The sequence below is a fragment of the Rattus norvegicus genome, chromosome 5, assembly GCF_036323735.1.
Source record: "Rattus norvegicus strain BN/NHsdMcwi chromosome 5, GRCr8, whole genome shotgun sequence".
NCBI classification, from domain to species: Eukaryota; Metazoa; Chordata; class Mammalia; order Rodentia; family Muridae; genus Rattus; species Rattus norvegicus.
In genome coordinates this window covers 159,473,802-159,489,163 of record NC_086023.1, presented here as the reverse complement: position 1 = coordinate 159,489,163, position 15,362 = coordinate 159,473,802, and the positions used below count along the sequence as shown (strand labels likewise).

The 15,362-nt window shown below is 50.5% G+C and overlaps 1 protein-coding gene across 10 annotated transcripts in view; it reads left to right on the top strand.

The window, feature by feature from the left end:
* Fhad1 (forkhead associated phosphopeptide binding domain 1) overlaps positions 1-15,053 on the top strand; it is a 119,345-nt gene extending 104,292 nt beyond the window's left edge. For 4 of the 10 annotated variants that reach the window (XM_039110639.2, XM_039110637.2, XM_039110638.2 and 1 more), the window contains 4 exons: positions 968-1,133; positions 5,745-5,813; positions 8,615-8,668; positions 13,895-15,053. In XM_039110639.2, the coding sequence (XP_038966567.1) occupies positions 968-1,133; positions 5,745-5,813; positions 8,615-8,668; positions 13,895-14,005 (400 nt within the window). In that variant the 3' untranslated portion in view covers positions 14,006-15,053. The remainder of the gene's footprint in view (positions 1-967; positions 1,134-5,744; positions 5,814-8,614; positions 8,669-13,894) is intronic. The other 6 variants (NM_001044268.2, XM_063288294.1, XM_039110640.2 and 3 more) reach the window with 6 other exon arrangements.
* The last annotated feature ends 309 nt before the right edge of the window (positions 15,054-15,362 follow it).

Sequence of the window (15,362 nt, the reverse complement as noted above, 5' to 3'; positions counted from 1 at the left end):
CCCACATCCACACAAACGAGTGTACACACGCACACAGGCACGCGTGCACACACACACACACATACATACACACATACACATACATACATACACACACATACATACACACATACACATACATACATACACACAGGCACGCGTGCGCACACACACATATACACACAGACATACACACATACACACTTATACACACATACACATACACACATACACACACATACATGCATACACACAGGCACGTGTGCACACACACACATGCACACACATATACACACATACATACACACATATACACACACATACACATACATACACACAGGCACACGTGCACACACACACATGTACACACATATACACACATACATACACACACATACACATACATACATACACAGGCACGCGTGCACACACACATGCACACACATATACACACATACATACACACATACACACATATACATACATACACATACATACACACAGGCACACGTGCACACACACACATGCACACACATATAAACACATACACACATACACACTTACACAAACACACACATACACATACATACATACACACACAGGCACGCATGCACACACATATATATACACATACACACATACACACATATACACACACACATATATGTATACATACACACACATACATACAAATACACACACATATACACACACGAATCTTGATTTAGCACTTGCGTGACTTTGAGGGTGCATCATTTCCCCAAGACTTGCAGGGCCCCACCCACACCCCTGAAGCATGGGGGAAGACCAGCAACGCTTACAAACCACCCCATGCTGTGCACGTTCAACGTTTTCTGCCCTCTATCCCCCAAGTCTTTGTCACTATCTCATAAGTCAAACTCGTAGGAAAGGATCTAGAGAGGTTGGGGTCTTGAAGGCAAGTGGGGACGGTCAGGGGGAAAGGGACTTTGTCTCTCTGCGCACCCAGGCATAGCAAAGTGTCCGTTCAGATGTACCAGACACAGGTAGCGAAGCTGGAGGACGATATCCACAAAGAGGCCGAGGAAAAGGCACTGCTGAAGGAGGCCCTGGACCGCACAGAGCAGCAGCTAAGCCAGGAAAAGAGACTCAACAGGGCCTTCAAGCAGCAGAAGGTGAGCCACGTGGCCCCTGAGATGGGACAACTGGGCATGAGTTCAAGGCCAGCCTGGTCGACATAGTGAGTTCAAGGCCAGTCAAGGATACGTAGAGAGACCCTGTCTCAAAAAAAATATGGTAGGACAGCCCTGGGAGGAACTCCCTTGCCAAGTGCAGGCAGTGGTAGAATAGCTTTTGTGACCAACAAACCTAGTCAGACTCAGAACTCCACCACCTGCTTCGAGACCTTACGCATGTTCTTTTTTTTTTTTCTTTTTTTCTATTTTTCGGAGCTGGGGACCGAACCCAGGGCCTTGCGTTTGCTAGGCAAGCGCTCTACCACTGAGCTAAATCCCCAACCCCTTACGCATGTTCTTAACCTCACTGAAGCCCAGCGTGCATCTTACTGTCTGTAATTACATCTATTCATTTCCTCGCCAGTACACGTGTGGGCGTGCATGTGCTACAGCGTGCGTGTGGATGTCAGAGGACAGTTTTCAGGAGTCAGTTCTTTCCTTCCACCGTGCAAGTTTGGGGATCAAACCCAGGTTGTCGGGCTGGGCAGTAGACGCCGTGACCCACCCAGCCATCTTGGCAGCCCCCTCCACTCTTGCTAAGACAATACAGACCCCAGGCTCAGATGAGGCTGGTGAGAAAATTAATCACTACCACCATCTCTTTGTGACCCTCCTCAGGGTAGACCCTGGGCTCAGTCTGCACCACACAGACGTGGTCATTTACTAATGCCGTTAAGAGGCGTGCCTGGTGCAGACCACGAGCCTGACTTTTTTACAGATGAGAAAACGGAGCCTCAGTGGAGTGAGAGACCCGGGCTGGGGATGTAGCTCATTTGATTGAATGCTTGCCCGGAACGCTCACAGCCTTGGGTCAGACCACCAGCACTGCATAAACTGGGTTAGGTGATGAGCGCTGGTGAGCCCAGCACTCAGGAGGTGGAGAGGGAAAGACTAAGACTTCATAGCCAGGTTTGGGGACCCCCCCACCGGGAGCCACATGAGATGAAATCCAGTGAGACAGTGCTGAGAGGTTTGCCCAGGTTAACACAGTAGCTAGTGAACAGGGCTGCATCGAGGCCCAGGTCTCCCCTGATTCCTGTGCTGTATGCTGGGCTGGTCGTAAGGATCCCGTTGTAATCATCATCTCTCGACTTTGGGCCTTTATGTTTATGTGCCCCCATGCACACCTGCATGTGTGTGCCCATGAGTGTTTGCATATATATGACTCTGTAAGTGTTCAAACATGCAGGACAAGGGACACTGTTGAATCCACGTGCGTGTGCGTAACCGTGACAGTGTGTCAGCGTTTGCTTAAGCATATACATTGACTCTTGTGATGTGACTCCTGTGTGTGTGTGTGTGTGTGTGTGTGTGTGTGTGTGTGTGTGTGTGTGTGTGTGGTTGAGCTCTAAGGAGGCCAGCTATGAAACATGATGCCCCGGAAGCACTATGGGGGCGGTCAACCCCCAACCCCAATGAAAGCAGCCTCAAATATGACTGCTTATGCCCATTCCCCTGTCCCAAGCCACCACATGTGTGTACCATGGAATACCTCAGACCAGAGGTGAAGTTTTGTCAGGGGTGGGGGTGGGGATGTATGTGTGCAGCTTTTGCACTGAGCCCCATCAAGGGCAGCTAGAGCAAATAGGAGGTTGGACTGCCAGGGCACCAACTCCTTCCCAAGGTGCCCCCTAGGATTTGTCAGCCCAATCCCTCAAGAACAGACACAAAACCATAGACCAGGACCTCAAAGGGCCCCCAGCAGCCCATTGTGGTGTGCTGGCTGAAAGTGTAAGAACCTGAGGATTTGCATAATCAATGTCACATGCATTATTCACGAGCTGCCTCATTCATACACAATGCAGCTGGCCAGCCTGTTGGCACCAGACGACATCCTGCGCGGAGCGGGGGCGGGCAGGCGTGGTGCGGGCGCAGGCTCGGGCGCGGGCGAGTGTGGGGGGGTGACCCAAAATGGCACACAGTTCAGCCTGCAGCAGGGGGTCCCAGCAGAGCTAGGGCTGCAAATTCCCAGGCTTTAAGGTGTGGAGAGATAGATGGAGCTGCAGCCCAGCCACACTGTGCTGGTAGAGGTCATGCTCCGCTCAAGCTCACGTGTACCCGCCCTCCCAGCCGGGTGCGCCCGCGCCACGCTGCACCTGCGGCTGAGTTCCACAGTTTGCAAGGGGCTCTATCCAGGGCCAAGAGGCTCAGAGAAGAGCTGAGACTGACAGAGGGTCGCAATGCCTGGCAGCCCACCAAGCCCTCTGCTCCCCGGTCCCTGTAACTTCTCCACTCTAGTCTCCTGGCCGCCTCCAAGTGCCGTGAAAGTGGTGGGTCTCGTTCCAGGGCTGTGGTTTTCATACAAGTCCCGTAGCTCTCCACACTGTTAGAAACCCCTGTTTTCTAGAGAAAAAGAAGTTCTAAACCGTCTGTCCATTCTAGGAGTGCATTTTCATTTAAAAGGGGGGGGGGCAGGGGAAGTTGGGTAGAAGGTGGTCTATAAAAGTGAAACCCTGATTTCAAGGGAAGGGGATCGATCTTAAAGGAAAATCCACTTTCTTTCCAAAGTTATGTTTATTTTAATTTTTATCAAAGAGGCTTGACAGTTTTTCCAAGTTCCCTCTGTAATATTGTAAAGATGGACTGGTTGAGGCCCTGGGCAAGGATGTTTCCCATCCGAGGCTTTCGAACCATTCTCCTTTAGAACAGACAGACAGACGGATACAGACACACACAGACACACGTGCATACACCAGTACGGTTGTAATATTTGAGTGCCTCTTTCCAACACAGGACTTCCCAGAGTCGAAAGCCACGCCTCCGAACTAACTCTTTCCTTCCTTGCTTTTTCATTAGTGTATAGGGCTCACAAGCTCACGGCACAGGGTTGTGTAAAGACTCCCCTCATGCATGTGTATGTTAACATCATACACGCACACACACCCATCCACGCCTGTACACCCTTGAGTCAGTCCCAACCCCACAAGCCCCTTTGGTCCCCTAGACATTTTTGCTTCTACTCTCAAGTCATACATACATGCCCGATTTTATAATATATGTTTCCAGGAAACCTAGGAAACACACACGAGGGAAAACTTCCCCCTTTGGCTTACCCCTCTGCACACTGCTAACACCCTCGGCTGTGTGATCAAGCTGGTTGTCAAAAGCAAGGAAACTCTGAGTCAGACACACACAGAGCCTGGGACCTCAGGCCTCTGTCCACGGGACCGTAAGTCCATGCCAGCGCTGTGTTCAGCCCTGAGCTGTTTCCACATTCCTAGAAAAGGCATCTCTCTAAGAATTAAGAGGTCAACTTTGGAGTCAAACAACAGGATCCGTGCCCACCTCTGACCCTTTGGTAGGTGGCCACTCTGTGTCTTGGCTTCTCGACAATGGCAGTGACAAACAGGACCTGCTTAGCAGGATAGTGGGGAAGGGGTACATTCAGAATGATGGTGGCACCCCCCAGAAAACTCGGTACTATAGGAGGGCGAGAAAGGCAACTCCAGGCAGTCAGGGCTGGATCACTGATGCCTCCCCCACCCCACCCCCAGCTGGGAGCCCAGCAAACCCCTGAGGCTGTTTCCTGTCCCCCTCCCCACCAGAAGCTGGCAGCCCTTTTTGTCCAGCATTCTTTTCTAGTTGGTGAATGCAGCTGGGGCTGTGAATGGCTCAGATGGGAATTTTCAATAGAAAGCCTTTAAACACTGGGGAGCTGCCCTCTGAGAAGCCCAGGAGCCCTTTCCCGGGCCTTCATCGGGGCTGGAAGTGTGAGAACAGCTGCTCTCAGCGGCTTGGTTGGCCAGGGGAGCAAACTTCACTCCCTTCCAGGCTCCAGCCTGTCAAATTCCAGCCCAGAGGTTTGGTCGCTGCTTTTAGGAGTGGTCTCAGCTAGGCTGAAACTCCCCCCCCCAACCCCTCCCATGTCACTCATTTAGATTCGTCATCTTCAGGATGAGACTAGAAACAGCCTGGCCCACAGGGTTCAGTTCAATGGGGGCATGGGTATGAAGCCTGAACAAGCGGGACAACATGTGACGCCTTTGTCATCACCAACATCCTTATCCTGTTAAACTCGGTTTTCTAAGATTGGCTTGGGCCCAGAGTTGTCTGGCCCTTCTACTCCTCTGTCCCACTGTGGCCAAAGAGTAGAAACCGGTAGACGTAGACATTGGGCAGATGAGATTGGCTCCTTGGGTAAAGGTGCTTGCTAACAAGCTTTGCAGCATAAGTTCGAATCCCAGGACCCACATAGAGGAAGGAAGAAGAGAATGGGTTGTCCTCAGTCCTCCACAGGAGCTCATGGCCCCGCAGACGCTAAATAAATAAACAAATACAATAAACAATGTTCTTAAGAAGTCATCAGATATGTCAGATGAGAAGGAATGGGGAGCGGCAGGGACGGAAGGCCGAAAAAATAAATACAGGGCAAGTGGTACCGTGAATGAGGGAAAAGTGAAGAGGAAACAGGTTCCACCCTCCCACAGGCCTCTTCTGAAGCGTTGGGCAGTGAGCTGTAGCATCTCCCAGAAGCCCCCATTGCTAAGCCCCAGAGTGGAACAGGAAAGGGTGGACTAAACGCTCTCTCCCTCGCCTGGTTTCTTCATTCAGGATCGAGTAGAGGATCAGGAGCAGAGAAACTCATCCTGCAGCTGCCCCTTCAAAGAAAATGAGAAACAGGTAGGAAGAGGCCATGTTAGACGGCCGCTGGCAGAGTAGCTCCCTTGCAAGGGTGAGGGCCCTGGGCAATGAAAGGCAGCCCACACTGCCCAGGGACACCGGTACCTCCTCCCTGTCCTCCCTCCCAGCCTCGCCCTGACCGCTGCCTCCTGGCACATTGGACAAAGGACCTAGGAGACAGGCACATGTGTTTCTAACTCAGGGTCCCAAAGAGAAGGAAGTCCCAGGGCACTTTTGGCCAGTGAAAAAAAGACATCTCCGATACTAAATGACTTAGGATTTGGAGAAAAGAAAAAAGGGAGTAAGTGGAGAACCCCAAGACCTCTTTCCTAAGGAGGGAGTGCATGAGTTGGGGTACGAAGTGGAACCCAGAATGGGGGCCTAAGTTCCTGACTGTAGCAGCTTTCATGCCCACATGCAAGCGGCTTCCATCGGGCTCCCTGGCACCCTGGCACTCCGTTGCAAACAGAGATCCAACTTGGTCCCTGGTTCACCGAGTCCTCCAAATACAGTGCACGAGCTGTCCCCAGTGTTTTCAGAACAGGGATCCCCCAGAGCATTCCCCCAGGGGGGGCTCATGTGACAGAATGTACCACATCCCAAAAAAGCAGCCTTGGTGGAAAGGCAGCACTGAGTGTTCACTGAGTCACAACTGAGAGCAGATCTCCATGTCCTGGTACCCTGTGAGTCCAGCTCCCCAGCTCTGCCCGTTCTTCAGGGCCCAGCTATCCACCACTCAGCCTTCATTCACAAATGGATCAGGCTTCCTCTGAGTCCTTGGGTCCCTTGAAAGAGATGCCCCCCCCCCTCAACACAGAGTAGCTTCACTTCATCTAACTTATATGCCAGCATACTCGGGCTGGGTTTGCTGCAGAGAGGAGAAAACGGGGAAAGAGGAAGGTACACAAACAAGGCCTCGGGCTACAGGTCAGTCCTTGCCTAGTTTTCGAAGAGCCTTGAGTTCTTTCCCCAGTACTTAAAACAGAAGCTTAAGGAAGGTTTAAATGGCTGCTTCATAATACCTAAGACTCCAGATGATACAAGCCTGGTCCCTGTCCCTCTAAACCACATTCGTGACTGTGTGTGTGTGTGTGTGTGTGTGTGTGTGTGTGTGTGTGTGTGTTCTCGTGCGTGTGCGTGCACGCAGCCTCCAAAGCCAGAGAAAGGCATGGAATACTGGGACGTTCTGGGGTTGGAGCTACAGACCGTTGGTCATAAGCCTCCGACGTGGATGCTTATTCAGTGCTCTCAATAGGAGCAAGTGTTCCTCCTCCTCCCAGCCTCTCTCCAGCCCCGAGATAAACAGAGGACAGCTGCAAGCTGGACACCTTCTAAGTACAAAATACCCAGAGGGCAACTGTCAGCTAAACTCAGGCCCCAAAGAGTTCCAGGGACAGTTGTTTTGAGAAATCGGAAGAGTCTGGGGAAACATTCACTCTCCTTCTCCCAAGAGACTGTCTCCCTCTCTCTCTCCCTCCCTCCCTCCCTACCTCCCTCCCTCCCTACCTCCCTCCCTCCCTTCCTCCTTCCCTCCCTCACTGCCTCCTCCTTCCTTCCTTCCCTGGGTATCAGGAAAGCCAGGTGCGGTTACCAGTAGGAGGGAAAAGTGAAATCGGACACTTAGGACGGAACCCACAGCCCCTCACCTCCTGGGAAAACAGTGTTACTAAGCCACACCCCCTGCCTTTCGAGTTTCATATAAACGACATAGCAGTTTAGTCTAAGTATTGCCCCAAATATGAGATGGAGATATATTTTCATAGAGATGTGCTCTCATTATGACATTTGGATGGACTTGGGCACCGTTTCTCTGGCAGCCCACCAATGGGTATTGACAGAAAACCAGCTTGGTGCCAAGGAGGGCGGCCCAGAAGCAGCTGTCAGGAACAGCTGCCCACGGATGGCTTCCACTGGCTCGGGAGAGCGTCTCATTGGCTTGCGCTTTTGGTTGTGGTATTTTGTTTGTTTGTTTGTTTGTTTGTTTGTTTGGGGAGAGTTTTTTGTTTGTTTGTTTTACTTTTAAAGAAATATCTCAGTATGCTAGATTTCTAGTTTCTCTGGAGACAAGAACATGAGACCCACAATCCATAAAAATGCCACCTCCCAGACCCCTTAGGAAGGACTCAGGATCCTGGTTCACAGCTCACCCAACTCGTCCCCCTTTTCTTACACCCAAAGCCCTGAAGGCATGAGTTTCTGAAACACAGGGGTTTCAGAGCTCTCTGGGAATTCCCTCTCCCTAGCACCATTCAGTTTACCCGCTGACTTCTGAACAGGAGGCCGCAGCTCCCTCTGTCACCTTGGTATCCTCTGTACCTCTGAAGGGTCTTTCTTCTGGGAACTACCCCTAAGGGTCGGAAGACAGCAGGGTCAATAGTTCAGAATCAGAACAGTATGTCAGACTGGGGTGTGAGTGACTTCCCAACAGGCGATAAATACCTGAGGAGCAGGGTAGCCACTATGGTCTCCTTAACACCTGTACTGTGGGGACATCTGCACCCTCTGCCCTCCCCGGTACTGCAAACCCCCCCCTACACCCCTCCCCAGCTGCCAGCAGAAGCCGTTTTGCCTGAGAGAGACTTCAGCCCACCGGCTAGTCTCCTCCTAGCTAGAATCTAAACAGAGATCCCCGAGAGGCAAAGCACCTTCGAACCCCCTAAAACAGAACCCCCTACTGCCGGCCTATATCTCACTCCCTGCCCCCACCCCCACAAAGGCCCGACATTCCAAATAGGTAAATCCTACACAGAGAAGAAGGCAGTACAGGTCTAAACTACATGTTGCTGTCCTTTCTGTATTAGAGACGCATATTCGTAGAGATGGTCAAGAGAAAGATGCAGGACTCGAGTCTCCAGGTGAGCCAGAGAGAGGGGGAAACAGTCCGTTAGCAGTTCCTCACATCTGCTGGGAGCCATGCTTTTGGTAGTGTGGGACAAGGAATGGCAGCTCATTCCCTTCCAAGGCTGGGGTTATCCTAGCCTACAGAGGAGGGGTCTGAGGATCAGAGACTGTGTGAGTCTCAAGCCACACGATTAACGAGGACACCTCCATGGAGCCCAGCACAGGTAGGAGATATCGGATGTTCCTTACTGTCTTTCGGGGTGTACAATTGCCACAGTTCGGGTGCACGTTTCTCTCAAATTCCGAGGGAACATCACCTAAAATCATCTTTTCTCAAAAGAGCTGAGAACCGAGACTATGACATTTTAAATATCCTGAGGTGTCACAGCTGTGATCCAGCCCTTCCTGGAATCGCCCCAATCCACACTCCGCCTCGCAGAAGCCCGGGGCTAGACTCACTTCCTCTGCACACGAGAAAGGAGATGAATCTGTCCGTATTTGGGGGGCACAGATGAAGGAGGTGCAGTGCCCGTCACCCTCAACAGACTGGGGAGCTTCCGTAGAGCTTCAGGGATCACGCACGACTCAGGCTAAACCAGGTTTCACAGCATCAGTGACGAAAAGCAGACCGGTTCATAAAGCAGGAGTTGGAGGTTTTAGATTTTACTCAAGATATTTTCAAACAGGCTTTAGCACGAGGACTGGGAGAAATAGAAGTGCTCAGAAGAACGTCAAGCATACCCCAAGTGTGCATCCACTCAACGAGAGTCCCAGCTCTCTCTGTGGTTTATGACTGTCATACACAGGATTTTGGGTGGGGCTTGAGTAACCTGTCTTACCACCGAGTGGTCCCTAAGAGACAAATGACAGGATTACAGTCGATAAGGTGAAAGGCTAACCTACGGGGAGGCCAGGATATCCTGCTGTTAATAGAGTTGAGTTTTGTTTGCGAATCTGAAGCAATGTCTGGGGAAAGCATGAGACCCTACCCAGGGTCAAACACACACAGGTCTTAAACTATTAAAGGAACTAAACTACGAAAGGAATATTGACTGTAGGCTGGCAGCCTTGACAGTAAACGTTGGTTGTGCTGGAACATTTTTTTTCTTTTGAGACCGTGTCTCACCACATAACCTTGGCTGGCCTAGAACTCACAATGTGTACACCAGGTTAGTCTTGAATTTACAGAGTTCCACCTGCCTCTGTCTCCCTAGGAGAGGCATGTGCCACCATGCTTGGTCATCAGGGATATTTTTAAAGATCAAAAGTCTCTTCCTTAATAGCTTTATCCCCAAACAGAGTGTGCCCTGGGGGGGGGGTGGGATCCCTTAGATCTGAGACCTTTGCCTACTCCAAAGTAGACCGGTGAAGGGGCTTGTCATTCATCCATAAACAAGAAGGAGATGCGGCTAGGTTTTGTCTAAGAACTGTCTCAGGTTGTAAGGGAACAGAGCTATCTAGAGGGCCTGGCTATCCTGGGAACGTCACATCTCTCTCACTTGGAGATGCTGGAATGTCAGGTGTCCTCTGGGCCATGGGAGAGTGGGACAAAGCACACTTCTCTGGGAATGCAGCGATCCCACTTGCAGCTATGAAGGCATCGATACAAGGTTTGGGGTCTAGGATGACATGGTGCAGACAGACTTGCTCCAGACTTCTTGCAGATTGTTACTGGGTCCCCTCCCTCGAATGCCCAGAGTCCTGGGGAAGAGAGTCAGCATGCCCCGGAAGGGACAGAGGCAGTGAGGGCTCCTCCAGGCTTGCCCACTCATGGGTCCCTCGTAATACTTTGGAAGTGCCTCCTCTTATCTGCCCTCCAAGATGCCATGGACCTGTTTTCTTCCCCTTGTGGCCAGCAGTCTTTTGCCGTCGTTTGTGGGATATATGCCAAAGTGAACATTTTTCCTAGTTTCCTATGTTTTAAAACATTCAGAGACGTGCTAATTGCCTAGGCTGGGCTACCATGCTGCTGAACATGAAGGGGGAGGGGTGAACCACGAGGTTCCACCCTGGGACAGACATGAGCTGAGAGCCTGGGATGTGGCAGGTGACACAGGCAAGGGGGTTAATCGTACATCCCTGAAGGGGCAATGTCACCACCAAAGGGGCAGGCATGAAATTTTTATGTATGAATCACACACACATTTGAGTTTAATATACATGCATGCACGCATGTGCACCACACACACACACACACACACACACACACACACACAGAGACACATGCATGCATGCACACATGTCCCTGCACAGGTTAGGCATCCCTGATCTAAAGATCTAAAATGCAAGCTTCCTTAGCACAGCCATGGTATATATGTATATGTATATATCCATGCACAAGCATAATACATATATGTGTTCATGAACACCATACATACCATTTTCATATAGGTGAGAGGGGTGAGGGAAGATATCCACTGTGTTAGCCAGGGATAATAATAACGTTGGATTGACAAGGAAGCCCCACCAGAACACTCATAAAAACTTGCCTGCCTGGCTTAGCCCTGGGAATATTTTGTAACTGCTGTTAAGCAAATAGGAGTGCTAATAATTGCTTTGGTCAAAGTACTGTGAAGGCAAAAGTCAACGGGCAGAGCTCCAGAGCCTCTTTCAAGGGGTCCCTCCCAGTCTGTGGCAGCAGAGGTCTGTGGAGACCGGCTGAGGCACCAGCGGCTGCTTGGGAGTGGGCTGGGCCTCGCGGTTTGCCAGGACAAAAGCAGCCCAGTGTATAATTTCCACCTGGGCTGCACTGTTGTAGACTGGCTTCTGTCCCTTAGAGTGTGTTCTGTGATCCCAAAGATGGGATCTGGACCCTGAACCCTGAACCCTGTCTGGAGTTCATCTCAGGCTGGTCTCTGCCAAGGCTCCTCCCCTTCCTGTTCACGTTAGCGTGTCCAAAGCCTACCTCTTTCCCCCCTTTCCCCCACCCCGGGGGTCAGTGGCCACAGCTGCCTTCCCTTGTCAAGCCAAATAGACAGAAAGTCCCTTTCCCACACTCGTGGCAGACACAGGGGTGGCACCGCTGGGCTCTATTTTTAATGAGCAGAGCTTTCTGGCTCTGGTGCCGCAACAGGTTGGGGCAGGGACATTTGGGAGCCATCTGTGGGTGGCAGTTTCCCGGGAAAACCTCTCAGCAGGAAGACCATCCTGGTTGCTGCCTGTTTTCTTCCTCCCTGGTTGTCAGGTCAGTAGTGGCTGAGTAGCCTGCTATACTGATCTCAGGCTCTCTCCCCCTGAGTAGATTCTGAATGTAGGTTCTCAGGACACATTCAAGGACCAGGATGGTAGGTAGCACACATCTATAATCCCAGCATTTGGGATGTGTAGGCAGGAGGATTAGGAATTCAAGCTAGCCTGAGCTATCTCACTATTTCAAGGCTAGCCTGGACTACATACCCTGTCTTTAAAAAAAAAAACAAAAAAACAAAAAAACAAAAAAACCCAGGGGGCTAGAGTTGACTCAGTGGATAGGAACATCTGCTGCTCTTACAGAGGACCTGGGTTCAATTCCCAACACCCACATAGTGGCTCACAAGTGTCACTAGTGAGATGTATCCAAGACATCCCACACCCTCTTGTGACCGTGTCTGGCATCAGGCATGCACGAAAGCAAAATACTCATAGCATCAAATAATAAAATTACTTAAAAAAAAACAAACACTTAAGGCTCCCCATCTGCCACTGGTTTGGGCCTCCCAAGGCTAATTTCAAAGCTGTCCTCAAGCAAACACCGAGGTGGCTTTTTCTATTTCCAGAGACTTGTGAGGTAGCCTCACAAGTTACAGCGCTTGACACTAAGCCTCAGGTCCTGAGTCTAGTCCCCAGTACTCACAAGGTAGAAATAACAAGTTGTTCCCAGACTGTACTGTGTATCATGTCATACACACACCCAAAGAAATAAAACATAATTAAAAAAAAAAAAACCAAAAACTTCCCAGAATGACTCCACTGATCTCTGAAAAAGACAGACCTCACAGCCTGGTCTCCATGTGACAGAAGAAGAAAATGGAGTGCGTAGGGAGGTGTTATACAGTGGCAGCTGAAACTCACCTTACCAACAAGCTCCCCCTTGCCTCAGGTGTACGTGCATCCTGATGGTTTGAATCAAATACGTATAGGAGACAGTAGGAAGCAAACACCCTGTTAGACAGGAACTCAAAAGGCTGACATAGCCACAGTGCAGAGAGGGGTGTGTGCAAGCAAGAGGCCTTCTGGAGAGGTGGTTACCTACTCACAAAGGGAGAGACGTAGATTCACAGGGAGATGGGCCTCCTGTAAAAAACCAAGGGAGAGGACTGGATACTGTTGTTACATACGCATGCGCGCGGCACACGCGCGCGCGCGCACACACACACGTGCGCGCGCACGCACACACGGGAGTGTGCCTTGCATGCACACTGTCCACTACCACATCTCTGCAGACCTCCTCTCCCCAGTCATGTGACAGAAAGCAAGTGAAAGACCTCAGAGCCCATAAACCCCAAATCCTGGGAGAGATTGTCATCCAAGAAGCCCAGCTGTGACCTGGAGCAGTGTCTGGTCTGTGGCCACTCTGGTGTGTCCCCTTGCTAAGGGAAAAGGACTCAGGCATGAGGGCCTCCTGGAGAGTCTGCCATGTTCTCCTGCCAAGCCACTAGAGCCATGGGACACCTCTTCCAGACCCGTGACAGCTCAGAGGGAGAAATGCCACCCCAGGAGTAGGAAACTCCACTCCAGGGAGCAGCTCCTAGCACACAGACCCCAGTTTCAAAACATCCGATGTAAACTGGGGAGAGAGAGAGAGAGAGAGAGAGAGAGAGAGAGAGAGAGAGAGAGAGAGCGAGCGCGCACAATCCCACGAACTGGGAAGGGTGCCCCACGGAACATGGCAATGACTGAGGATTGTCCCACTTTCTCACGTCTACACGTGTGTGTTTTACATTTTAGTTCAGAAATGCTGCACAGGGGTCTGGAATCAACAATCACCAGTTGAGAGCTCGTGCCGTTCTGGCAGAGGACTGAGTTTGATTCCCAGCATCCACATCCGGCCTCTCACAGCTGCCTGTGACCCCAGCTTCCAGGGGAACCTGACACCTCTAGCCTCCCCAGACACCTGCACATACACGTGCTCATACACATACAGACAAGCACACTGGCATGATTGAAAAATAAAGTGAATCTTTTCTTAAAATTGCATCGGCCATTTGAGGCTCTGACTGCATTGACAGATTTCGTGTGTCTGTTCTTTTTGTTCATTCAAGGCTGGAGCCAAGAAAGCCACCCTGAAGACAGGGCAAGAGAGAGAGACGAAGAAGGAGGCATGCAAGCCCACCCAGAGCCTTTCATTCATTAAACCCGGTGGAAAGAACTAGAAAAACGCACCGTCCCAGGGCTTCACGTGATCCTGACTCTCCAGGAACAAGTACCGAGGGACTTTTTGTAACATGTTAAATATGGATGCTTGGACGTTTTGCATTCTAGGTTAATATTTTCCACAGAACATTGTTTTGGACTATGTGAGGAGAAGACCTTTAAAAATTATCCATTAATGTATATAAATGCACGTATATAAATATGTCTATAGCGCAGACTCCTGAGGCTCGTGGATACAGTTGTTCAGTTTGGGTTCTGATGTCCCCAAGCATTGACTCCTCCGGGGAGCTGCAAAGAGACCCAGCTGGAGCCACAAGCCGACAGGGATGCCCGAAGTACTTGGCCATAGTGTAGTGAATTTATATCTGAGTTTGTTATAATAAATTTAGAATGCCAGTCAACACTGTCACTTCTGTCACCCTGACCGACATCTCTGTGGCCCTTTGTAGTCCTCGAAACATTTCTCAGTCCTTTCCCCAAGCCCTACCTTGCTGAACTGCAGAGAGCTTGGCTGACCCGCCTAGCCACTCAGCCAGTAAACGGGTCCTGCAAGGCTGGTTTCATTTTGTGCGTTTGGTTGGTTGGGTTTTGTATTGTTTGTTTTTTCAAGACAGGGTCTCTCTGTGTAGCCCTGGCTGTCCTGAAACTGTTGTTCTCTAGACCAGGCTGTCCCCAAACTCACAGAGATCTGCCCGCCTCTGCCTCTTCAGAACTGGGACTAAGAGTGTGTACCATGATGCCCTGCTGGAAACCAGGTTTCTAATTCTGTCACATTGTCCATTCTGCTGGACAAGATGGCCCTAGTCTTCCCAGCCACTGGTGGCAGGACAGACCAGAGCAAACGCACTCCATCCCTTGATGTTTACAGAGACCCTCAATTCTCCTCTCATGCCCCACCCTCTCTCCATCTACCTACCTCTTATCACTGACAGTCTTTCCTGGACAGGCAGCCAGCCGCACCTGGGTGAAGAAGGAGCCGGAAGGCACAAAGTAAACTGGTTTATTATTTTTTTTAAAAGAAAGTAATAAAAATATTTTCATATTCTATTCTAATTTCATTTCTGTTGCTGTGATAAAGTATCCAGACAAAGAGCAACCTAGGGGACAAAAAAAGGGGGGGGTTATTTCTGTTTATTTTACCAGCGTGATGCTCACAGCCCGCCATAAGTCAGGGCAGGAACGTCAAATAGCTAGTCACATCACTGCCACAGTTAAGAGCAGAGAGGAATGAGCGTGTGCATACTCGCTCACTTGTGCTCAGCTCCTGTTCTCTACTCTCACTACAGCTCAGGTTCCCAGGCCTAGGGAATGGTGCCACCTACAGTGGGCTGAGTCTTTCCACATCAGTTAACATCA